This window comes from Diabrotica undecimpunctata, chromosome 10 (genome assembly GCF_040954645.1).
Source record: "Diabrotica undecimpunctata isolate CICGRU chromosome 10, icDiaUnde3, whole genome shotgun sequence".
Lineage (NCBI taxonomy): Eukaryota > Metazoa > Arthropoda > Insecta > Coleoptera > Chrysomelidae > Diabrotica > Diabrotica undecimpunctata.
Window position 1 is genome coordinate 64,885,834 of NC_092812.1, and position 27,141 is coordinate 64,912,974.

The following is a 27,141-nucleotide window of genomic DNA, read 5'->3' on the forward strand; positions in this document are numbered from 1 at the left end:
ATATTCAAATAGCTTGTTTCGTGTAGAAATCTGATATTTTAAAAAAGATTATTATATTGCTTATTAATAATATATAACAATTAATTCAATTTGCGCAATATCTATAATTTATTAAAAGCAAATTCTAAAACCTTTATATTTCAAATAATAAATTATACACACAATAAACAGAAGAAGAAGAAGGGAGGAGAAGTAAGGTTAGTTACAAACTTCATGATTGTATTGTTGTGAAATGTCAAATCAGTCAAATGAAAAGACCTAAATACACAATTTACCTAATGTTCGTTTACAGTTAGATAATATTGATGTCATTTGCATTTATTTACAACAATGAAAACTATTTTTTCACAAATTCTAACGACTTAAATCTATCTGTGCGGTAAAAATGGTAAAAATTTAAAGTGCCAATTGACAAGTGCCAGCTCATCTGGTGTTTAGGACATTTTTCAGTGCTGTAATGTAACAAAATTGCCATAATGTCATATGAAGGAAGTACACACAATGTAGAGCTCTCTCCAGCCTTTATAGAACATTTGCAGATTGATTTCAAAAGCCTATCTTCAGAATCAAAAAAGAAGTATCCCCAAGTGAAAGAGGTAAGACTGGTTTTGTTTGATTAATTAAAATTCTATTAATTTTGAATTTCAGGCATGCGAAGAAGCTATTCTTAAATTAAAAGGTGCCCAATCTTCCCCACAAACATCAATATACTATGTTGTTAACCAAATTATCTACCCTCTGTCGCAAGGTTGTGAAACAAAGGATGTTAAAATTATACGGGTAAGTATTTATGTTAGTTTTCTTATGTTCTGTAACAATCTGGTACCTGATGATTTTTCCAAAGTTTGCCTGGTCTCACTTGCAACAGTATGACTTCATTTATGATGTAAACATTAAAAACCGAATTGTTACTGTACTTTACCAAAGTGTTCGCTTGGCAATTGCAAGAGTTTTTAATCAGATATTGGTTGAGTGTATTTATTTTGTTAGATTACTGTTTTGTGAGGTTTAAAACTGTTTATTATTTGATTATGTTTTCACCTACTGTTAAACTTCATGTATTACATCCCTTTAAGTTATAATTTCTGTTTTAAATGATTAGAACTTCAGTGTATATACTGTTCTGCAGCTGTTCACTGCCAGTTTACTTCACATTTATTAATATGCTTGCATGTTTTTTGTTTTATCTCTAATGAGCATTCTGTCCTCTTGTGACCAAAATCATATTGTGTTGATACCAAAGAGTTTTCCATTTGTCGTGTTCTAATATTATCTTATCCATTAGTATTATCAATATTGTCTTATATATGGTAAACAACAGTAGGCTCAACAAGTTTCCTCCCTATCTTATACTATTTTTCGCAGCTGTAAATATGGTTCTCTATGGTATTCTCTGTATAATCTGAACTGAATTTGTGTTATTCTAAAAGTATACCTTTTTAATTATTGTTTAATCTACCAAATTTTTATGAAACTCTTATGATAGTGTTTATGATATTTATGGCTATTAATTTTGCAGTTATGCCTACAAATAATGCAGAAACTTATAACACATCAATTAGTAGATCAGAAAGGTGCATTATATATTACTGATACACTATGGTCTCTAATGGAATCAGGAATTGAAGAAGTGAAAATATTACAAACAGTGACACTGCTTTTGACCACTAATACTGTGGTTCATGGAGAAACATTGGCTAGGGTAAGTAAACATACTTGGTATTATGAGGCTGGATAGGATAGAGGTAAACACTTATGTTGTTTTGGGAAAATTAGTCTTGGCCCCTAAAAGGAAGTGTAGTGGTTGTGGTGATATTGTGTATGGTCTATCTTCATAGAATTCTGTCTCTGGTCATTTGCATAATATCTTTTGCAACTTCCTGTGATCTGCTCAATCCATCTTGTTGGAGATCTTTCTCATGGTCTTCAGCAGTCTAACTTCCCTTAAATGATGAGTCTCTCTATATTCTCAGTGCTGTTCTCCAGAACTTAGGAATGTTAAGTAACTATATTTAGGTAATAAAATTGTTCATCATTTTGGCACCATATTAGTACCATTAATTCCTGAAATCATAAAATTTATGAAGTTTGTTTTAATCCAAATGTATCTAAAATCACTAAGACTTGATTATCAGTTGCCCTTTTAGATGGGTAATATGTGTATAAGGAATATATTTTCTATGAACATTTTGTGGAGCATTCAAATCAATCCTTAAGCAATTGAGATAATTACAGTTTGTATTGGTTCTTCTGAAAGAAACTTAAAATTAACAGGCTTAATGTAAATACTTAAAACAACAATCATCTCATCAGGGACAATATTCAAAAATTTTGGAAATTTGTTGGTTAAAAAAAATAGCAAACCTAATATACCATCAGTTGTACACTATAATAATACCACTGGCTGTACTGGTACAGACATTGTTAATTTGTTTGATGAATACTTGTCAAAAATTTATATTGATAGACTAGAATTACCAGTCAACAGAGCTTGATTGATTGACTTTCACTGATTTTATTTTGGAATCTTTGGAGGAAGGTACTGAAGGTTATGCTTTGTGTATGGACTTAACAAAGCTGTTTTATCATTTAAATCATAAAGTTTTAATTAATAAGTTACATAGTCTGGGTATTCAGGGGCAACTTTTAAAGTGGTTATCTTCTTATAGAAAAAATTCAAATAGTGCATATTCAAGACTTCTGATTGAATGAGATACAGGTACCATCTAGTGTACCTTTAGGTTCGCACCTAGGTCCTCTTCTCTTTAATATCTATGTGAATGATATTGTCTCCTGTTTTGTCCATTTACACTCTGTCCTGTTAGTGGGTGATTTAAAACTATATAAGAAGATCATGAATATCTATTATTACCACAACCTACAAGTGGATTTGAACCGTTTGAGCCACTGGTGTGAATTAAATGGTGTGGAACTCAATGTTAAAAAGTGAAAGTTAATGGTCTTTAGTCATAACAGAAACCCCACCAACCAAGTCTATACTATAAAAGGTTGTCCTTTAGAGTCTATAACCCAAGTTAAAGATTTAGGTGTTGTTCTTGATTCCACTTTTATCATTCATACTGCACATATCGATAACTATTTCAACGTCACTTCAAATGCTGGGCTTTATCAAATGCTGTGCTAAGGATTTTATTATCACTTCCATTAAATTATTATACTGTTCACTAGTGAGACCTTTCTTCGATTACTGCTCATGTGTCTGGTCCCCCCACTATAATGTTCATATTCAAGCTATCGAGAGGGTTCAACATAAATTCCTAAGATTTATTTCATTAATGATCACCATACAGCTGACGCTATCAATTCCTCTAACGTTGAAAGTTCTCTCAACATCGCAACTCTTCAGGTCAGACGCATGCACAAATATCTAACTATGCTGTATAATATATTGCACTCCCATAGTTTCAGTCCACAACTGTTAGAAAAAATTAACCTCCATGTCCCTTTTAAGCAAACCAGGCTTTCAAATCTTTCCAAATTACCCACCATTAAACAAACTATAGATATAATTCTTATATATCTAGATCTGCTAGGTTTGCAAATCAGTATACAGATAGGTTGGATTGCTTTGAAAAGCAAAGTATTTTAAAAGTGCAATTAATATCGTGCATGTGATTCTTTGATGCTACTAACTGTGTAAATTGTGATCTGGTTTTTGTTTTGTTTCTTTCTTTTTTGTTTATTTTAGTTTTAAATTTTATGAATTTTATTTTATTAGGATTTTTAAAATTTCTCATTTTGGTATTATAATATTGTAATATTGTATGTATTTAAATTGGCAATTGCCTGTTGACAAAAGTATTTATGGTTTTTGTAAAAGTAAACATTATTTTTTTTTAGACATTGGTACTATGTTTTCGGCTACACTTTGCTAAAAACTCTACTACTATCAATACAGCTGGAGCAACAGTAAGACAGTTGGTATACCTAGTGTTTGAAAGAGTTGTGTCAGAAGATGAACAGCTTTCAAAAACTGAAAATATTCCTCAAAGAACCACTGCTAACTTTGAGGATTTAAAGGTGCCTAGTGGGAATCCACCAAAGGGTAAGTTATCTAGGTGATATTCAATCAGAAGTGTTTAATCTGAAAGCTTGTTAGTTACAAGAACAATAAAATCTAAAGATTGTTTGTTATAGGACTTCCGCCATGTGCAGGAGATGCATTTTTATTATTTCAAGACTTAGTGCAATTGGTGAATGCAGATCAACCATTTTGGTTGATAGGAATGACTGAAATGACAAGAACTTTTGGATTGGAATTGTTAGAATCAGTATTAACTCAGTTTTCTTCAGTTTTTTTCAAGGTAATGTAGAAGATTAGAATAATATGTACTGACATTTTATTGTAGGTTTGTTTCTTCTAAATGTTATATTTTATTGTTTTAGAATACTGAATTTAGTTTTCTACTTAAAGAAAGAGTTTGTGCTTTAGTTATAAAATTATTTTCGCCAAATATTAAATACAGAAGCAATGTTCCCAGTAGCCTTCAACAGGCAACACCATTTGAAAAGCCATATTTTCCCATAAGTATGAGATTACTCAGGGTTGTGTCTATTTTAATACAGAAATACCATAGTTTGTTGGTGAGTACTATTTGTTTTAATAGTGAGCTTTGACATTAATTTGTAATTTTAATTTTTAGGTGACTGAGTGTGAAATATTTCTGTCTTTAATTGTTAAGTTTTTGGATCCTGACAAGCCAACATGGCAGAGGTCCCTTGCCTTGGAAGTATTACACAAAATGACGATCCAGCCAGAGTTACTGAATTCATTCTGTCAATGTTATGATTTAAACCGGCATACAACTAGCATATTTCAAGATATAGTAAACTCTTTAGGCGCTTATGTCCAGTCTCTCTTTGTTAGTCCCCAGTTGCAAATGGGAGCAGGTAGTAAGTTTAGACTTTTTGTTATTTGAATAATATAATATAAAAATGAATAATTTCTTAAAATTAGGATAGGGCCAATCTTCCATTTCTAATAGCTGATCTAATATTTGCTGTCTTTATTTTCTACTACCATTATTTCACTTAGCTTCTACTAATCTATCTCTTTTTATAGTTAAAATTGGTGGAATTGTTACTAACTTTAACTTTCCTATTTATTTAAATATATTTTTCATAGTTGGACCAGTTTGTACATGCATGACAGTTGCGATTAGAATACCCCCAATGGCTGTTATTATGTATCCAAGAAGTAATGCTTGATCTCACACCTCTACTCATTGTTTTCATGCTGACAAGTGTGAAATTAAAGACCATATTTAGAATGACCAATGAAGAAATTATTAGATCCAATTCCCAATTCAACTTTTATGAAAGTCAGTATGGAGCACATCTCAAGAGGCCATGCTAAAGAAGTATAACTGTGTGAACCAATTGACTACAAAGTTAAGTTGTAAACGCGAATGGGACACTGGTACTATTTCCAAGCTAAATAAAATGCCATCAAGTGGTATAAAAGCAGCTCTAAAAGAGCAGAAGGAACTGGGATATGAGAAGGATCTGAGCATGAGCCTCAGCAAAATGTCAAACATCTTTAAAGTAGAAACTCACTGTGTAAATACACCACGCAGGACATAATGACGCCCATCAGGATACTACAAGTGAACCTTTGGCATAATAATAGAGCTTTTGCATAACTTACTGGGAAGGTTCATTGTTGCCTTGATACAAGAGCCTAGCTATACGCTTCAAATAAAAATCCATCAGATATTGATGAAGAACTTATATGTTAACAGAAACTCACACTATTGTAAAATGCACCCAGGTAAACTTGAGCAAAAAATATCGGGGAGACTGTCATAATGTCCAATATTCAATTTGTTCACCTTCCAAAGTAGTATGAGAATGTTTAGGGAAATTAAATGAACAAAGCAAGGAAAATTTACCTATTCTCCTATGGATTCCTGGATATACAAGAGTTGCTTGGCCTCGAAGACCTTTCTACACTGACCTGTAAGATCTGTGTGTATACCCTACATGTATATTCAATCCATCAGACCAGGCCAAACAGATCTAGGCTTCTAATAAATCCTATTATCAATTTAGGAGAGATATTTTGTACCTCTAAAAATCTTATTTTCACAAAATTTTTATGTTGCTTTGTCCACTATGCCCATTTTAAAGAGATAATATATTTTTCCAGTAGGCTACACTCAGTTTCTTTTCCCATTTTCGGACGTCCTCCACAACAATTCCTTTATGCCTTTAAATCCACAGTAAAGTTACTTTGTCCAATTTGTTGTCGACTCATAAGCTGTAGACTTCAGTGCAGTTTGACTGTCTGAGGCGATAAATATTTTGGCTGAATTGAGGCGTTTTTTCAGGCACTCTTACGGACACGTCAACTATTATCGATCACAGTAGAAGTGATAAGACTTCTCCTTGAGGATAACCTTTTTTAAGCTCTTGATGATGTGTATCTGGATTCATCAGGCTTAGTCTTTGCTTCATCTTCAATAAATGTTGAAAATGACCATTCAAAAGGCTTCTTATGCTTTCTCCTTTCATTTCCATAAAATCACTGGCTTTTTAAGCAGTCCAATGCCGTTAGCTGTGGTCTGTCACATGATCCTTTCTTAACTCAGCGTTATATTTTGTTACAGCCTGTTTGTGGTTCTCCCAATGACCTGAACTGTTGGCTCTGTTGACGACTCTGCATGCACTAGCCTTTAAATTTTGTTAAAACACCTTATTCTACCAAAGTCCATGTCTATTCATGGCTTTATTCTTGATAAGACAAGCTGCCTCATAACAATTTATTATCATACGATTCAACCAGCGTGATGACCAGATCCATTTGCTCTTATTTGAACACCAGTCAGTTTGTTTCGTTATAAAACAGGGCTGGGCTTGTTCAGGATTGTGTGAGCCTGCGAATTGTATTATATTTAGAATGATATCCGGTATATCTTTCCTAGTTGCAGTGGTAAATATGGATTTGTAACCTTTGTTAATAATGTCTATGTTACAAGAAGAAAAACATTCTAATAGGTGCTCACCTCATTTGTTTGTGTCTGTTCTGCCTCTTATAGTATTGTGGGAAATTGTGTCACATCCAATCCTTCGACCTCCTCTAGCGGATTGTTATCTTTGTGACTCGGAAAGTAGCCAGATGCTATTATAATATGCCTTTTACTTCTTTTGGTGGAAATTTTCACTTCCGCTGTTGCAAGATCCCTAGTGATAAACTTTGAAACATAAGTAAATTTATTTAAGGCTGAAATGATCTGACATTCTCTTACTGTGTCGTGTATTTGTGCATAAATCTGCTTAGATCTGTTCTTTGGCAGTTCTTTAACAAGTCATTCGCAAGCCCATGCTTCTTTAATTACTTCTAGGAAACTATATCTATAGAGGATTTAAATATTGCATTAGCTTAAGCAAAAGGGACTACATGTTTTAACAGGGATACTTACAGACCATTGTAAACTGAGAAAACACCTGAAAACATTGAAGGTGTTAGATTTGGCGGATGCTGTGGGATAGAGCAGCAAACCTATATGCAACTAGGAAACCTGTTCCCTTAGGAACTTCTAACTTACAGCTTTTAGATATACTAAATTACTTGGAGGGATAAGACTACGTGGGCAGCTTTAATCACTGAGAAACCATCAGAGAATGTAAGAATGGGGGCACAATCAATAAATCTCGTAGATCATAGTATAGCTTCTTTCTTAAAAGTAGTGGTATTACTTATAAGTTTCTTAGTCAGGTCATCACCATTTCTGTAAAATCATAATTTTTCAAACATTTCTTATAGGTTTTATGTTTCCTTTTCCATGCCTTATCATGATTTTTATCAGCCATAATTTTTTCTAGCTTGTAGGATCGAGTAATAGCCAATAATATATATGACATTTTTTTCAGTGCAAGTTGGACAAGGTCAAACTCCCATGTATTTAGGAGTATCAGCAGGTCCAGGAGTTTCCCCTCAACCCGGTTTCCTTTTAAGGGGAGTATGGTTACCAATTGTTACTACATTCCCCACAGGACAAACTAAATCTACATAGTAAGTAGACAGTATTATTTTTAGGAATAGAATCTAGCGTGATATTAACATGTGTTTTAGTTTGGAAATGCTAGACAAAATAGAGCCACCAATAGTTCCAGATGGATATGGTATTTCTGTCGCATATGCTTGTTTAATGGAAATTATTCGTTCCCTTCAAATTACTATAAATCCACAACAACAACCAGACGAACCGGTTCAACCCAAGAAAGAAAATAGCAAAGAATTGAACTGCCAACTGATTAATTCAAGTTGGTGTGGCTTGTTGGCTGCATTGAGTCCGCTAGTGGATGCCAGTACCGAAGAATCTATAACTGAAAATATCTTGAAAGCCATTCAGACTTATACTTCATTGTGTGGCATGTTAGATTTGAACACTCCAAGAGATGCGTTCATAACAGCTATTTGCAAATCTTCCTTGCCACCACATTACGCTCTTACAGTTTTAAATACTGTAACCTCTGGAGTGAATCTTAGACAAGGTAATTTATTTCATCTAGTTGGTCTGTCGTATCCATGGACGTATAAACATAGATGGACCCAGCAATAAGATACCTTAAACACACACTGTTTTGAAGCTTTGATATTCCTGGACAAGGGGGTAAAGGGGAGTAAAACGGGTATCGATAGACTGTGATACTTCCTCAATGAGCATAAGCGTGCTTGAATTTTTACTCGCGGGGATAATTATTCAGACGTTAATAATTGGAAGTAGTAATAATGTATAAAAACACGTTTTTATAGAAAAAATAAAATACAATTTTATTTGCTTTAAAATTAATACAATAAAATATAGTTGAGCTCAAGTTAATTTTTTAATAGGTATCAAATAATCCTACGATAAAAAAAAACAATTAAAAATATACATTTGTCAAATTTAAGTACATACCTATATTTATTGATAATTGTATTAAAACATATTTTTTTAAATTGTGACAAATTTGTTTTAATACAATATGAATAGATTCCTCGTAGTAAGGGTTTCTGCTACAAAAATATTTATTAATCATTCCAAAGCTGGCATTTGACATAAAATTATTTGCAAATATACCTACTTATTAAAAAGTAGGCATGAAAATGTATAAATTATTGGAAAGCTATTTACCGAACAGAAATATTAAAGTAAAAATGGTAAATAGACATAATAGAAGACATTGGTATAGAAATAAATTTTTATTGATTGCGAAATAAAACAGTCTTAGTAAGAACGCTTCTTATGCGCACGGTCTTAGCATCTAAAGTAGTCCTCGTTTCATGATGAATTCCAATTTTAAAATATTTCTCAAGAACCAATTTTAAAAGTTGCATAGACTGACCATCGATTGCACCTTCATCATACATATGGTCACCAAAATGCTCATAGATTGATTTTGGGACATTTTGTATGGTTTTATTAATCAAAATATTCATAAGGTTTTTAACTAGTCTGTTGTAGATATTTATAGTTTTATTAAAAAATCTGAAATATTTTTCAGCTTCCTTATAAGTTTAAATAACCAAAAAGGATGCTTTTGAAAGGTTTTTTTTATACTGTTTTCTCTGTTGAAGTTTAGAGTAAGTTTCATCATTAATCAATATTATTTGGAAACCTACATAGAAAAATAAATGAGTTTTATTCATTTCACTAATTTATTGTTAATTCATGAGAAATATTAAATTAAAAAGCTACTAAACAGATCTTTTTAATCAGATGATGTCTACTTACAATTTAAAAATGTGTATACTAATTTCATGAACTAATTTCTTGTTCAATACATTAATTAATATGAATAAACCCAATGGTACGCCTATGAAAGACATATTTTAAAATGTAAACACACAGGCTTCCTCAGTTCCTCATCTTAAATAATGTAAACAAACAGTACTTACAAATTAAATGAGACATTGGGATGTAAATATTTCGTTTTTTTTGCAAATGCAAAACTGTAGCACCATTATTATAATTTGTTTATTTCAATATTTACAAATATCACTTAAAATACAACCAAAATATCGAAAAACAACTTTTCCTCATCTTGGGTAAAAAGTAAACAAACATGGACATGACATGGAACAGCATTTGAAGTTTGACGTAGAGCCATAAGACAGAGAAATGTAAACACCGTTGCCATTAATAAATAGGTTTCAGTGCTTCTACATATAAAATAATTGGTTGATATCTGTTATACGCTATTATTAAATGATATGCACACTATGTGCACATTTGATGTTTTAATTACAATTAAATATATTAATATAAGTAATAAATTATTATTTTGGTTTGATAGCACCTGTAGAGTATAAAATAAATATAGTAATATTTTCAGCGATACGTGAATAAGATATTTTAATAAAAAAATGTGACAACATTTGAAGGTGCTGATAATGTGACCTAGTCAAATAATTTTGGCTTCACATTTTTATGTAAATAACTGAGTCCATCTGTGTTTATACGTCCATGGTCGTATCACTTGAAAATTAATATTTTTGGCATTTGCTATAATTGTCTGACTGTGTTCAAATTGTACATTATATGTTGGTAATATAATGATATAGCTAAATATTATATTTATATGAGATTAAGCCAAAATTTCTAGTTTTCTGTATTTTATAATCAATTATAATTATAACTATGTTAGCTATAAGTACGAAACAACACAAATGAGTAGTAACCTTTTTGCATATTTATTGAACAAAAACAACGTAAATTATTACAATATTTTACTATAACTTAATATTTTGTTAAGCCACCCTTGGCTTTAAGCAGTGCAGGCCACTCTCCTAGGCATGCTGTTTACGCATTTTCCTGCAATTTATTTTAAATTTTCGGTGTGATTCCAATGGAAAATGATTCTGTTTATCAACTTGTTGGTAATTATTTCCTAAGCTAACTCTCTTTTTAGGTACTCCCAGACATTTTCAATATGGTTCATGTCTGGTAAGTTGCCGGGCCATGGTAAGAGCGGAATTTCTTGTTTCAACAAAATACCATACCAACCAACCAAATACATGTTTCAGTCCTCTTACCTCTTTCAAATATCCAACAAAAGATCAAGCTTTTGTTCTCTCCAATATCAGGGACGCAAAAATCCATGAATACATTATTGCTGTAAGAAATTAAGTGCAACCGAAAAATATACTATTCGCCTCACGTATTTCCAACAATAGAATATACATTTACCTCACCAGTACTAACGTGATTGCACATAATTTCCTAATATTGAACAATACAGAAATAGAAATTAGAAGATTAATCACTCCAGCGACAAAACTCGTCATTTCTAATGTCTGTCCCACCATCCCAAACACTCTAATAGAAGGTGAACTAAAAAACTGGGACTTCAAACCGTATCTCGAATAACTCTTTTTGAAGAAGGCATGCCGGATATTGCATATAGCAATGTTTTAAACTTTCGCCGCCAAGTATTTGTTACTCCTGATGATAACATCCTTATGCTAGACTTTATTACAATCTTCTATGACAACACCAACTACCGTATATACTTTACCCTCGACAAATTAAATTGCTCTAAGTGTGCAATAAAAGGACATCGGGAAACTGATTGTCCTTCAACATGTCAACAAACAACTCTTAAAATAAATAGTCAATATCAACCGGAGACAGTAATTCCACCTGTACAACTTCCCTTAAAGGATACTGACCGCACTAACGTTCAAAATTGTAATGCTGAAACCATAGTATATCATCAACTATCCTTATCAAAACATACTCTGTCCATAGAAAAGACTAAAGATACAAATTTTCCTTCATTGATCACCGAAGTACCCCTCCACACAACCAAAAGACAGATATCTACCTCATAAGACATACAAGAAACGTCAACTACCGCAACTCCTTTTGTAAAATCTAAACACACAATTAAACGCCAAAAAGCCTCACCGTCTGATATTATTAAGGAGTCCATTAAAAACCAAATTGGCTCTAGGTACCCAAAATTTTTTGCGTCCTCATCGGACACAGAAAGTGATCTCTCTGTTTCTCAGTCAGTTGTCTAAAATGGCTAATACATTTATTTTACAGTGGAACCTAAACGGCTATTACAACAACATAGAATCTCTTAATATATTAACTAGATAAATCAAAAAATACTTCATCATACCGATAACATACCAACAATTATTCCCATTTTAAAACCTTAAAAATCAAAAACTGACCCTCTTTGCTATAGACCAATTTTTCTTACAAATAATACATACAAATTGATAGCAAAAAACTTAAATAATAAAGATTAATATGATTTCTTGAAAAAAAAATTATTATTAAGCCCTGTCCAAAGCGATTTTAGAAAAGACGGATCAATTCCTGATGCCTTAGTAGCTATTGACAATGATATATGTGAGTCCTTTACAAAAAACAAAAATGTAATTGCCATATTTTTTTATATAAATAAAGCATTTGATACTGCATGAAGGTACAAAATTTTACAAACGATGTGTAACTAGTGTATCCAGGGAAATTTTGTTGCTTTCGTAAAAAAAATCATGAACAATAGAGTATTCCAATTACGTGTAAACGGAATTTATTCAAAACCAAAGTTTCTTTAAAACGGAATTACACAGGGCTCAACCTTGAAGCAATTAATAATATCACACAAGAGATGAAGTTACCTTTGAAAACAAGTCTATATGCAGGTGACTTAGTTGTATATATTAGTAGCTCTAATATTACACTAGCTTCAAAAATTCTGCAATCATTCCTGCATAATCTAAAAGAGAAAAAGTGGTTTTACTTTCTCAACTGATAAATCTCGTTTTATCAAATTCGGCAAAAGACAAACCGATTGCAAAACAACTGTTACTCTAAATGATATCAACCTAAAATGGCGCAGTATGGTACTCAACTGCGTAATCATTCTTAAAAAACTAAACGTTATACAAAGCACATGTTCAAGACTTGTTCTGGGTGCTTACCGAACTAGTCCCGTTTTAAGTTTTCAGGTTATCCTAGATGAACCTCCTCTATCAATACGAAGACAACACATTTCTTTATATTATGCTGCCAGATTGTCTTCCAACCCTAATAACATAAACCACCCACTTCTTTACAAAGCACATGCACCTATTCATTGTCATAAAAAATTAAAACGTCCACCTGTGAAAGAACATTGAACGAGATATGGTTTTGTATACCTCCCTAGACTACTAATACTCCCACTATTGATATATCCCTCACGACCTATTCAAAAAGTATCACAAATCCCATAATAATTAAGAAACTATATTAAAAACGGATATCAGAATACATTGGCTCTAACAAGATTTTTACTGATGCATCAAGAACTGAAATCGGACGTACAGCGGTCTTTATATTGGGAAATACTGAATATGCAATTCGGATCTCTCAGTTCTGCAGCATTTTTACGGGAGAAGCAATGTAAGAGTCATGTAACCTCAAACTTTCTTCTCATTACTGACTCTTTATCTGTTCTTCAGTGCTTAACTTTCATTTTACCACCTACAAAACAGACACGCCAACGTTAAATGTCTTTGGGTACTTTCACACACAAGTATCGCATGATGTGAAAAAGTAGATACATTGGCAAAGAAAGCTGTTACTAACGAGCAAACTGAAATGATGACAACAATTACATTCACTGATATCCAGCTCAATATTAACGTTGTGGTTTGAGTGGTAATTTAAATATCTGATGGTGTAGGTTGGTTTTATGTAAATTAGTTCTTTTCATCTTCATTTCGTTTCTCTAGTTTCTTGAGCATCTGTGTCATGATCAGATGTTTTAGCAGCATCGTCGACAGAACACATGAGAATTTTACTTTAATAACTCACAGTTTGATTTATATGCAAAATTTACAACTTGTATGTACTGTATGTATGTATGTCTACAGTCCGTCAAACTAAAATCCAGCTTTACAAAAATATTCTAAAAAAATTTCCATACCTGTCTGACAGTTCATGAAGAAGTTTCGGGTTATACACTGATTTCCTTTTGTATATGCGATACTTTATATTGTATAAATTGTATAATTATAATTTTTTTAAATACTTTTATGTCTATATTCATACATGCTCTTATTTTTTTAGTTCATAGAGACAGTCAAGATATGAACATTCCTCTTATTGTGCCCTATGGCGAAACAGAGTACCGCCAACAGGTAGTAGCCGTCGGTACTCCTCTACCAACGTCATCTATACCAGCTGGAACTCAACAAGGACCTGTGATGCTAACGGCCAAAAATTTGCAGTCCATGCGAGCTTTGCTTAGTTTGGCTCACTGCCACGGTGGAATTTTAGGATCTTCTTGGCATTTAGTGTTAACCACATTGCAACATTTGGTTTGGATTTTGGGATTAAAGCCATCAACTGGAGGAAGTTTAAAGGCAGTGCGACCTGCTACAGATACTAATACTGGGATTACTAGTTCTGTTATGGATAATCTGCCAGTTTTGTCTACTATGTTAAGTAAATTGTTCGAATCTAGTCAATATTTAGATGATGTAGCATTGCACCATCTTATAAGTGCGTTGTGTAAACTATCTCAAGAAGCAATGGAGCTGGCATACTCCAACCGAGAGCCTTCCTTATTCGCAGTAGCCAAGCTACTGGAAACAGGTTTAGTGAATATGTCAAGAATAGAAGTACTTTGGAGGCCACTAACAAACCACTTACTTGAAGTGTGCCATCACCCACATATAAGAATGCGAGGTTGGGGAGTTGAAGCTATTACATATTTGGTAAAATCAGCTTTACATTATAATCATGCAGTGCCCTTACGAGAAAACCAGAAACTCCAGACTTTACTTCTGGGTCCTTTATACGAACTATCTTCAGTTCCTCATGGAGATGTTAGGCAAAAACAGTTAGAATGTGTTCTACAAATTCTACACACAAATGGAGAAACGCTCACTCATGGTTGGCCGTTAGTGCTTGGTATTATTGGTGCTGTCAATGATCAACATGGGTAGGTATTTTCTTTATATTATATATATATATATATATATATATATATATATATATATATATATATATATGTATATTATATATATATATATATATATATATATATATATTATATATATATATATATATATATATATATGTAATAAATATTTATATATTTACTTATTTTTAGCGAAAATTTGATCAGAATTGCTTTCCAATGTCTGCAGCTGGTTATAACAGACTTTTTGCCTGTTATGCCCTGGAGATGCCTGCCTCTATGTGTAGATACGGTTGCCAAATTTGGTTCTCAAACACAAGAATTGAACATATCCTTAACAGCGGTTGGTTTAATGGTAAGAACTTTTGATAATTACTTTATTAAAAAAAACTTTTAATTTGGTAATAAATCTAAGTATTTCCCATATTTTACTGACATTTACTTGTTATTGTTTTAGATTGGGGAATTTTCACCCTCTAGGTTAGGGTGCAGTAGGTTATTCACTGTTTCTATATTTTTAAATAACTTTTCTTTTTCATCCACATGTATGATGTTCGTATTTCATATCATTCGTTCATTATATCCTTTTGTATCGTTTTTATGAATTCTGTAAAATGCATTCATGTCATAATTATTTTCTTTGATCTTTTGCTAACTATTTCTACTTTGAACTTCTTTGTTCAGTCTTCATTAACATTGGCTCCATGGCCCTAGTTCCTCTTAAGTTACTTCAATTACTCCTCTCGATTTATTCCCCTTTCGCTCTCCATATTCTAGTTTCGAAGGTTTTCTGGTACTTTCTGAGAAGCTGTTTGTTGTTATAAACGCTAGTAAAGAGGCAACAAGAGAACGGCCCTTTTGGTGGAGGCATCGCATGTTATTTCTTATGGGAAAAGTTAATAAAAGCCAATCATTCTTGTCATTTTTGACGCTTGTTGTGGTGGGAGTAGAACGGCTCGTTGGATCTTGACGTATGAAAGATCATTGGAAAACAGAGGGGATACTGAATATCTTGAGATAGAAAAAACATACATGGCGGCATTGCCAAAAGGGCATTACATCATATCTCCGTTGTTATTGGTTCGATTGGAGCGTGCTATATGTTAAATTAAAAGGGGAGAAGATAACGATTATATTAAGATAGAACAACAAACAAGGCGGCTACCAAAAGAGCACTACACATTATTTTCATTATTAATGAACAGTATGGATGATAATAGACAGACTATAAAGTAAATTTGCTTTATTGACCTAAAGAAGGCCTTTTACTGAGTACAAAATAAACAACTAGATAAATCCTAACGTGCGACATAGCAGGGGTCGCGTATTATGTCACATTTTATGTCAAATTTCAGGTTTTATGTTAGATGTCACGTTTTATTTCACACGTCATGAATTATGTCATGTTTTATGACAGATTTCACGTACTATGTCATGTATAATGTCACATGTGGACTCGTCTATTAAAGACAAAAACAGTGGAGGAAATAACAAAGACGTTTGCAGATACTTGATCATATTGGCGTCGACCAACGGATGAATTACAAAAATAATTTGTAAATTACTTAGGATAAAAAATGGTGAACGACATTTAACAAACTTGAAATGGCAGAAGATATTATAAAAACGAAAAAAGATTTGACAGACCGAAAAAGAAGATTTGATAGCTGCTGAAAAGAAGACGATTTGTCGGACGGAAAAGAAAAAGATTTGGCAGACGTTATACCCCCTCCTTTCATTTAACTCATCACACGCTCAAATCGGATCAATAATAACGTGTTGTAATGCCATTTTGGCAATGCCGCCATGTATATTGCATTCGCTATGCCCTCTGCTTTCCAATGATGTATCATTAGTCACGATCCAACGAGCCGTTCTACCCCCACCACAATAAGCGTCAAAAATGACCAGTGTGATACAATCACATGCCCTCTCCATACATTGGACATCCTTTCTTCCTCATATATCCTACTCATCATTTGCCACAAAATATCAACACCTTCCTCTTCTAGGGCCTTCCAAACCTCCACAGGTATTCCATCAGGTCCTACTGCCTTACCGTTCTTCGTCCTATTTAACGCCTCGGCAACTGAATCTCTCGCTATCCCCGGTATTACATTCTGATTTGAGATCCCGCATTCTCTGTCTCTCCTCTGGTGTTCTTCATTTGGCAACTTACTAAAGTACTCATACCACCTTTGCTTTATTTCCACATCGGTTCTTAACACTCTTCCATCCGTATCACAACTTTACTGTTGGCTTCCCTCCAGTCATTTACCGTATCTTTTTCCTCAAGCTCTTCCAGTACTCTACTTTTATTTTTCAACTTCCACCACTTTCAGCATTTTTCATTGTGTGCGACCTATGACATTTACATGATTTGCGAATGCGATGATTTGTACGCTCTTGTCTCTTAATTTTATGGTGGTATTCCTTACAATGTATTTTAATACTAGATTGAATAGGATGTAAGAGAGTACATTCCCTTGCCAAAAGCCGGTGGTCGTCGAGAAGGAATCTGTCAGATGCCCTTAGACTTTCACCTTACATCTATGTACAACATTTCTTTGACTAGTTTTACGAATTTCATTGGTATGTCAAAGCTAATCATTGCTTGATAAACATGTCGCGGATTATGATGTCGCACATAATGCATCAATCATGCAATCAACAAGGAGTTGATATATTTCTTCTCTTCTCTAAGTTAATATTAAAATTTGGTCAGTCCAGGCTTTTGCCTTTACAAAATATCCATTCAGATATTTTCCGATTATTTTATCTACGTACGATTGCAGACGCTCATATATCAAATTTGACAGTACCTTGTATGTTACATTAAGTAGGGCGAAGCCTGGCTAGTCTCATCCCATTGGCATAGTCGCACCTTTTTGAAAATGAGGACTTAATTCCCAGACGTCATTCATCTGGTATTTGTGTCTGATTCTAGATTTCAGTAAGCATTTTGTATTTTGTCTCTATTAGACGTTCGCCACTTTTTATATGAAACATCTAATACAGCAGATCAGACCGGTTGTTCGCGTGGGAAAACGTCGCCACGCGAACAGCTGTTTCACGGTACTCGAGGTTCACCACGCGCTCGTAACTGTTCGACTCCCTTGAAGTTTTACCAATCCCTCAATAAAGATATTTCCCCAAACTTTGTACATTTTCTTTTTGTTTTTTACTCCATTTACATAATCAATTTTTTGTTCCTCTAAAGTTATTTTATTTTTTCAGTGGAATATATCAGACTACTTTCACCAAAACCAAGGAAAGTTGAGCCAGGCTTCCCTGGAAGACAGTACAGTGCTACCTGATTTTCCTGGCACCCTTAATATGCCTAGTTTTGACAAGCTCTGGATGTGTCTGTATTCCAGCTTAGGAGACCTATGTGTGGACACCAGGCCTGCTGTCAGAAAATCAGCTAGTCAAACTTTATTTTCTACAATATCTGCTCATGGTAGCTTATTAAAATCATCAACATGGCAAATTCTCCTTTGGCAAGTTCTATTTCCATTACTGGACAAAGTTAGAAGTCTGTCAAATTCCGCAAGTAGCGAGAAGGTAGACGCAGGCGGCAATATCCTAATCCATCATACCAGAAATACTGCTCAGAAACAGTGGGCCGAGACCCAGGTCCTTACCTTATCAGGAGTTGCTAGAGTATTCAACACAAAGAGACAGCTTTTACAAGTTTTGGGCGATTTTCCTAGAGCATGGTCTGTTTTATTAGAATTCATAGAAAACGCAGCTTTAAGTAAAAATAACGAAGTCTCCATAGCAGCTCTCAAATCTTTCCAAGAAATTCTCTTTCAAAGTAAAAACCAAAGTACAGACAATAAGACTTTAATAGATGATAAAGATATTTGGGTGGTGGCCTGGAAAGTCTGGGTGAAAATTGGTACCGAAATAACAGTGCCCTTAATTGACAACGAATCCCATGAAGATTTTTACATTCCAAGTCAAACTTTTCTTACAGCGTTAGTTCAAATATTTCCTTATGTGTTTCAACATGTTAGGAATAATTTCACTTTGGAAGACCTAAGGCAATTAGGAACGGTTCTCCTAAACGCAGTGAGCATTCCTGTTTATGGGGAAACGCCGTACATAATATCTACTTCCTCTGATATAATTTTGACACCATTACATGACGGAGTGTTACATGTCATGGAACTTCTCCAAAAAGAGGCAATGCAAAAGAATAACTCAAAAATGATACCAGAAATATTTAAGCTGTTGCTGTCTTTTTCAAAGTTCACATGTTCACCTCCAACCTTTACCAAAGTAGACAACAAACAAAAAATAGCAGATTGGGTCACAATGAACTATGTGCCGTTTGGTGAAAAAGCTGTTTCAATGGTAGTTAAGTTGTATGAAAAGACTGCTGAAAATAACGAAGTTATAAGTGCTAATATATTAAGAGAGATTATAGTAACCCTTCATACTCCTCTAGCTCTTAAATATAATTGTGTTTCAAATAGTATATGGAAGTTAGCGGCAAACAGTCTTTTAACAGTTTTAAAAGTAGGGCTAAAAGTTGCTAGAATCCATGGAAACCAGTTTGCAACCATGTGGAACGAACTATATAATACTCTTAACGATTTTCTCTTTCCAACGACGTAAGTAATATTTGTTATGTCACACAACATCGACTTACTTCCTATTGTTTGTATTTTAGATGCGCTGCTGGAGAAAAAGGTTTAGATGAGATGGTTTCAGACGAAGCCACCGACTGTCAGATAATAGAACTACTACGGACAGAAGTATTACCTTACTCACCAAATATTCCAAAAGATTTTGTAATGCAGGTAGTAATTCTGTTGAACAAAGGATCTATCCATTCAGCCACAAACGTCAAAACCGATGGTGATATTGAATTAACCCTTCGAGAAGAGTTTGCCAAGACTTGTTTTGAGACACTACTCCAATTTTCCTTGATCGATGGTGCTAAACACGAACTGGTGGTTAACGGAGATGATAAGAATAATGGTATTGCTGGACATTTGGCGGTGACCTCTTTACTCCATAGATTTCAAGAAGTTTTGAAAAAATACATCGAAGATGAAAAGCTTAGCGGAAAATGTCCATTGCCAAGGTACCTTAAATAATAAAATATTCTGTTAATATTGTTTGGAAATTATGAGCAATTAGAACAAGATTTCAGTTTCATAGTGGTATTTTTTAGGTATCGCCTCTCTGAGATTTCTTTTGTATTGAAAGCTCTTACTACCTTAATAATTTCGATGAAAAAAGCTACAATTGTGAAAGGTAAGCAAATATAAAACAATCAATATTTTGTAAATAATATACAAGGCATATTCACATTCCTTCAAACCAGTCATTTTATGGCACGTGTTTCGCTATTTTTAGCTCGTCAGATAGACCTGCTGGGTGAGACGGAATGAAAATATTTCCCTTCGTCTATTGGTGGTTAATACAAAACCTTTTTGCCATTCACTGACTGGTGTAATCTAGTTTAAATAGAAGCAAAACTACTACAATTAACGTATACTGTTTCTCTAATCCAGAGAACACTAGATGGCACCTGATATTTTTCATATAATATCTGAAAACGCACCATCATGTAGAAATAATTCGCATCTTTCTATTTAATAAAGTATAAAATGATGTGAATGTGATACACGACATGGAATTTTTATTACACATCAGTTTATGTAGGAATATAGGAGAAAAAAAAATAGAAATAGGATGGATTCCAATAGTTTCAATTGAAAAGAGGGTTTTACCTTGAAACATGTTATGCAATTATGTATTGTTTTTCGAGCAATATTGCGGCCTTATTGAGCTCATCACGTAGATTTACCATATTGTATGAATATATGCAGGGACAGACTCATCCCAAGATAAACGTTCCATTCATAGTTTCTAAAGAAAAATTTTTACTGTGATAACGAAAGGACCTAGTAAGCCCAATGGATCAAAAATCTGTGAGACACTGGATAGAATTAGACGTTTGTAACAGTTTTAGAGGAGCTGTCTAATAAAACCTCCAAATTGTACGTTAGGACATCAGACGAAGATGACAAAAAATGCCCAGTGTTTTCGCATTTTCCTTGGAACCTAACAATGTGTTCAGTTGCACATTGGAATCTGCAATATGTATAAAAGCTTGACATTTGTTGGAGATCCATTTCCGCAGTTCATAACAACCATGTTTGAGGATTAAAAATACCTACTTTCAAATATTGGACAGATCTGTTACTGAATTAGAGCCTGTAAGTAGATCGTCTACGTAGGAGTCGTATTGGATGGCCTTGGAAGGGGCTGGAGATGTACTCATATTTTCTAAAGCCAGCTGAAAAATGGATTTTATGGCTAGAGATGACGCTGAAGATGTGCCATGTGGAATTGCATTTAATTGAAATTTCAAAATAGAATCTGAAGGTTTTTCTCTCCACAGAATCTGCTGAATATTTCTTTGTGGAGGATGAATTAAAACTAGCCGATACATTTTGCATATGTCGGCTGAAATGACATGTTGCCTGAAACAAAGTCAATTGTGAAAGAGATCATTTTGAATGGTTGGTCCTACCTTTTGAATGTCGTTTAATGACCAGCCTGAAGATGAGAAACAAGAACCATCGAACACAAACCCGTAGTTTGGTTGTAAGTGAATCTGCCTTTAATACTCCATTATGTAGCAAAAATAACTGTTTTGTATGATTCGACGTTTCTATCTTGGACATTCCGCTGAAGTTTACGTTCTACACTGTTAAACCCTTAAAGAGCAATGGATTTTGAGTCACCTATTCTAGAAACAGGTTCCTTCAAGGGTATTGAGACCACGAAACGACCTTCGTTATCTCTGTAATGAGATAAAGTAAACTTGTTTTAACAACATTTCTCTTTTGGAGACTGAACTAAGCCAGCACACTTCTCTATTTCCCAAAAGCGAGAAAGCTGAGCTTGTATGCTTAAGTTTTGGGAAAGACTTAAAGAAGAGCTTGATTTGTCTACAGAAGAGGTTTGTAAGTGGTCCACTCACTATCCAAACGAAGTTTTATGAAGGAATGGACCTTAAGGTTTAAGACGAATTTGTCCTATGCATAATGTTTCCCAAAACAAATCAGCACCTATGAGAAGATCAATTTGTTTGGGAATGTAAAAATCAGGATGTGCTAATTTATGACATGACGGTATCGAAAGAGATATTGGGTCAATAGGAGCTTCGGGTACAACATCGCATATTTCTGGATATACTAAACAGACTAGAGGAGCTGTAAATAGAGTGTTTTTAGACAAAATCTGAATTTCACAAATGGATTGAATTTTGGATTCCACCTTAAATGCCCTTGAGATTGTAATATTTATAGGCTTTCTTGGTAATCCAAGTTCATGACATAAATTTGAACTAATAAAATTAGACTGACTCCCTTGATCTAAAAGAGCTCTGCAATCATGACGATTTCCCTTTGTATCAACAACCTCTAATAAACGAGTAGATAGAAACACCTGTTTCGAACTTAAACTAAATGTGAAGAGAGACTGTTGTACATGTGTGTCAAATGTAGAAGGTTCTGTAGCATGCAACACAGAATGATGCTTCACAGTGCATTTTTTACAATGACCAAAGTTGAAACTGTTTAATTGATGCCCATGATTTAGACAGTTAATGCACAGATTGGATTTTTTACTAAATCGATTCGTTTTTTTGAGCATTTTTGACTTTTGCTTTAAAAATTTAAGAAAAACTTATAAATTAGGTGAATCGTTCAGGAAATCGTTAGATTCCCATTCTCTATTGTCATTGGATCGAGTTTGGTAGACACTAAACATGTGATTAGAGTATCTCATGACTCTGACTGTCCCAAATCCCATAGGCTGTCCTAATAACTTTAGAGATCTCAAGTGCATTCTTATGTGATCTACCAAGTGGCTTTTGATTCCTTTTGTATCGGATGAATGTCGAATAAGGCCTTAGTATTATCTTGTATTATCTGTGCTATTTTTCTTAAAAAGGGCTTGTGCTTGTGCAATTATCGAATAAAAATCATTTTCAAAGGTTTCGCGTGTTTTATATTCATTTGGCAAGTCCTCTTCTTTCTCTAAGCAATCAATGTCTACCTGTATAACTGAATATTCCGCTAGTAGACACTCAATACGTGCAATTCTATTTCTTAAGTACCTATCGTCAAATGAATCGATTTTTGTCATGCATTTATTTACATATGTCTGAAAATTTGTTTAACGAGCTTTCAAACCACCTCGGTTAACACGCAGTGTTTTTAAATTTTCCATTTTTATAAAACAAATTAACAAATATTAAACAAATAAACAACTGCGAATGCAAATAAAAAACTTGACTACATGTAGTGAATATGCCTATGTAATATTTAATTTTAATAATAGTAAAAATATATCCTAAATAATATCAATACGTTACGATTTTGCTGCCAATGTGATTGAGTGTACCGTCTTAAGCGTTCTAGTCGCTCAGAAGCCCAGGTAAAGTTCTAGTCGTCCAGATTAATATCGCTCCAGCGAACCGGTCTTGAATGCTGAACCTTGAATTGGCTGATTGGCTGGAGCTGGTTCTGTGTATAGATTCAACATGCAACCACTGTTTCGACTTGGCGTCACTTCATGATCACTATGTATTATGTATTAATGACTTAATATATTATTTATGTACATATTAATTAACTGTGGACGTGTTCTATTATCTATATCGAAGGACCCAAATGTGGCTAACGCTTGAAGTGTTTTGTATTTACTGAATTAACTGAGATATTGGCGCGTACAAATACCATTCTCTTGAAATCTGAAGTTATTTTGTTATACATAAACATCATACTTTAACTAACTAATGTAAATATATCTTTTTTCAGGGGACAATAATGCTTGGGAACAATTAATAAGTCTGTATCCTTATTTGGTGGAATGCACAACAACAACTTCCACCCAAGTTTCTAGACCTCTAAGGGAAGCTTTACTACAGTTCTGTGATCTTTTGCAACCACCTCAAAATAGAAATAATAATGTTATAACGATTTCAGATTCAATAATATAGTCTTTTCATATTTGTACCTGTAAAAAATGGTCATATCTGTAACCATAATGTGAATTAGTCGGCAGGGGGATTTCATTCACAGGGTATTACTGCTATTGGAACCTCGAAAATTGTGCTTACATAATTATTGAAAATAAGGTTCTTTATTTATTCTAAAAATTTGTAACCAAAGCTCGAAGAATAACATCAATCAAAAACAATTCTGTTCAGAAATGCCCCGGCTCTGAAGAATGTTGTTTGATGCTGTCATTTTGAAAGCACTCGACGTAAAACCGTGATCTTTTTAGGTGTATTCCAAAAATCGGTTATAGAGTATTTAATAAAACTTTATACACTTCAACAATCAAGGATATAGTCCGGGATCCCTGCCCATTTTCTCCCTTTATTACTAATAAGCTAATTTTTCGTGAGTAGTTTCATTTTGACAAGACGCCCAACTTTTGCCCTTACCACAATTTGCGTTTGTGGTAGCTAACAGGGGCAGCAGGGATGAAATATGTTGATTGGACGACTCTCAAAAATTTATTACTAATGTATTGTTTTTTTTTAATTCTCCAAGATAATTATCCAAATTAGGCGAAAAAATATTTGTCCTAAAAAATGCAAGGTTTATCAAAGAGTCCCCCTTTACAACATGTATCATTAACGATGTCATGAAAAATAATTACTAACCACGGGATTTTTTCTGTTGATTATTTAATATTTATATAATTTAACACATACATTGTCCTACAAAGTGCGTGGTACGGTATCCTTGTCCTACGTTCAAAATTTGTAGTAAAAATACCTAATGTAAAAATAATTACTATTAAGCTGAATCTTCGTAAATAGCTTCGTTTTGATGAGACGCCCAAAAATTTCCTGTTCGAAAATTCTCTATTGTGATACCTAACAAGGGTAGCAAGGATATAATATGTTGATTTGATAATTCTCAAAAATTTATTACTAATTCGATATTTTTTTATTAATTCTTAAAAAAATTATCCGAATTGCCCGAAAAAATATCTGTCCTACAAAATGCAAGGCTTTATCAAAGAGCATGTACCATTAACGATATTATGAAAAACAATTACTAACCCTCTGATTTTATTTCTGTAGGTTAGTAGTAAATTAGTTAGTAATAAATTATTGAGAATCGTCAAATCCACATATTTCATCTCTGCTGCCCCTGTAAGCTACCACAAATGCAAATTGGTGTAAGGAGCTACTCACGAAAAATTTGCTTTTGAGTAATAAATGGTGAAGATGGGCCTCATATCCAGGACTAATAATGATTGAGGCATATCTTTATTGTTATAAACGATGATGTTGATCTCCAACGTTCAAGGTTAGATATAGATTCAAAGTAGACTTTCACATGGATGTTATAACAATACATTGTTCTCGGGGCTTGGAGGCCGTGATAGGGAATTTTTCTCTGTCTGTCGTTTTGTCTATAGCTGCGGCAGACATTATTAAATGCGGTGCGAAGTTGATCTTCATGATTGATGCTAATAGCTAAGGTCTCGCTTCTGATGTTTGTCGCAGCCGCAGACCAGGAATAGACAGGAAGAAAGAACTCCAGATCATTGCCTATAAGCCCGTAAAACAATGTCTGGTTAGAATAAAACTAAAAAGCAGCAGTGAATAGTCGTTTTCGAGGATTCACGTTTTCACTTTATATAGGTTGGATATCTGATTTAGTGCTATATTTTATATACTTTTTAAGAAGTGTAGGCGTTAGATATGGAGAATTTAAAATGACTAAAAAAATTAACATTTTATAATTACAATAGACATTGAATGAACATGCAATATGTATAGGCTATAAGTATTTTTAATATTTAACATTCAGTATAAAGGAATGTTCTATATTCTGTGATTTATGTAGTATTTACAATTGATTTATAATTTACTAAGATTGTGATTTTATAGAATAATTATAAAATTGCTGAGGTTCCAGTAGATTATCTACCTTGTTCAAAAAGGCGAATATGTAATTATAAATACATTTCATTAATCGTAGTAGAGATCCCCTTGCTGAAATTGTTTTATTATAAGGAATGTAGTTAATAAATATTAAGGCAGTTAAGAAAATCGTAAAATAATTTTATTCACTACATTCACAAATAAATTATGAAAGTTGTAAGACACTATTGTTTTTATCATTAATAGATACCCATAGTTTCTAGTAATGTTTTTATTTCAATATTTACACTAACCTGAAAAGGACAAATTATTATAATGTGATAAGTTGTGAACTATCTTTTGATTTTGATAGTAAATCAAATAATACGCCCTTGGAAAATAAAAAAAAATTGAAAATATAATTATTGTTTATTATGTATAACTTTTTTCCTGTGGATACTTCCTCCAATATTAAAAAACTTGAAACTAACGAACGAATGCAGAGTGTTATTTAAATAAATAAATATTCCGATTCCAATAAAATTGAGTGAAAAGTAAAGGGGTATAAGTGAAATTTTTGTAAATATTGATAAAACTGCATCGCTGAATTGAAAATATTTTATTCTATTTGGAGGTAAAGAGATCTAAGCGGTAAGTCTAACAGGTGCTGATTTCTAGCGGCAAGTTACTAAGCCTTCAAGCCAACTATGAGTAGGGCTTGGAAGAGAAGAGATAAATGTGCACTTGTACTCCTTTCCCACTGTGTCAGACTGTTAGTTGAGTTTGTTATCATTTTGGATGGGTAATGGTATAGCTCCTCTAAAGCAATATTATTTTGTTGTTAAAGTAATACTTTAATGTAAACTGCAGCGTTTTACGTTATGATAAACTACAGTGTTTTAAGAAGAGTTCGTTTCGGATTCGGAGGTCAGATAAGTAAAAAAAAATGGGGCTAAAATAGCAGGAAATTCAGGTAAGCTTACATGGACAAAAAATACAATACTCATGAAGCAAAAAAGTTACGAGAACTTGAAAATCATCATTGTAGGAATCAGTGTACCAATAATATTTCACAAGAACAAAGACTTATTGAGCATTGGGCACTGCAATCTCAAACAGCTTTTCTAAATCGATCCATACAGACTAAGCTTATAAAAAGAAAAAACTAAATGCAGTTAGCAACAAAGCTTTGGAGTATCTAAACAATTTATAATGAAAACTCTTGATGTCTCCAACAAACGTTTACAGAATGTAGTTGAAAGCAAAAGTCTCCTCAGGCGTGTCATGTA

The 27,141-nt window shown here is 33.4% G+C and overlaps 1 protein-coding gene across 2 annotated transcripts; it reads left to right on the top strand.

The window, feature by feature from the left end:
- The first annotated feature begins 192 nt into the window (after positions 1 to 192).
- On the top strand, positions 193 to 26,274 carry mon2 (Mon2 homolog, regulator of endosome-to-Golgi trafficking). 2 transcript variants are annotated; one of them, XM_072546339.1, is made up of 15 exons: positions 193 to 596; positions 649 to 780; positions 1,520 to 1,702; positions 3,862 to 4,066; positions 4,159 to 4,325; positions 4,408 to 4,605; positions 4,665 to 4,911; positions 7,894 to 8,035; positions 8,096 to 8,517; positions 14,079 to 14,955; positions 15,127 to 15,289; positions 18,172 to 19,553; positions 19,613 to 20,029; positions 20,120 to 20,202; positions 23,784 to 26,274. In XM_072546339.1, exons 1-15 carry the CDS (start codon positions 477 to 479, stop codon positions 23,963 to 23,965), a joined length of 4,920 nt encoding a protein of 1,639 aa, XP_072402440.1. In that variant the 5' UTR covers positions 193 to 476; the 3' UTR covers positions 23,966 to 26,274. The 2 variants fall into 2 exon arrangements, with proteins under 2 accessions (XP_072402440.1, XP_072402439.1); XM_072546338.1 differs by having other exon boundaries at positions 194 to 596; positions 4,665 to 4,914.
- Positions 26,275 to 27,141: the final 867 nt, after the last annotated feature.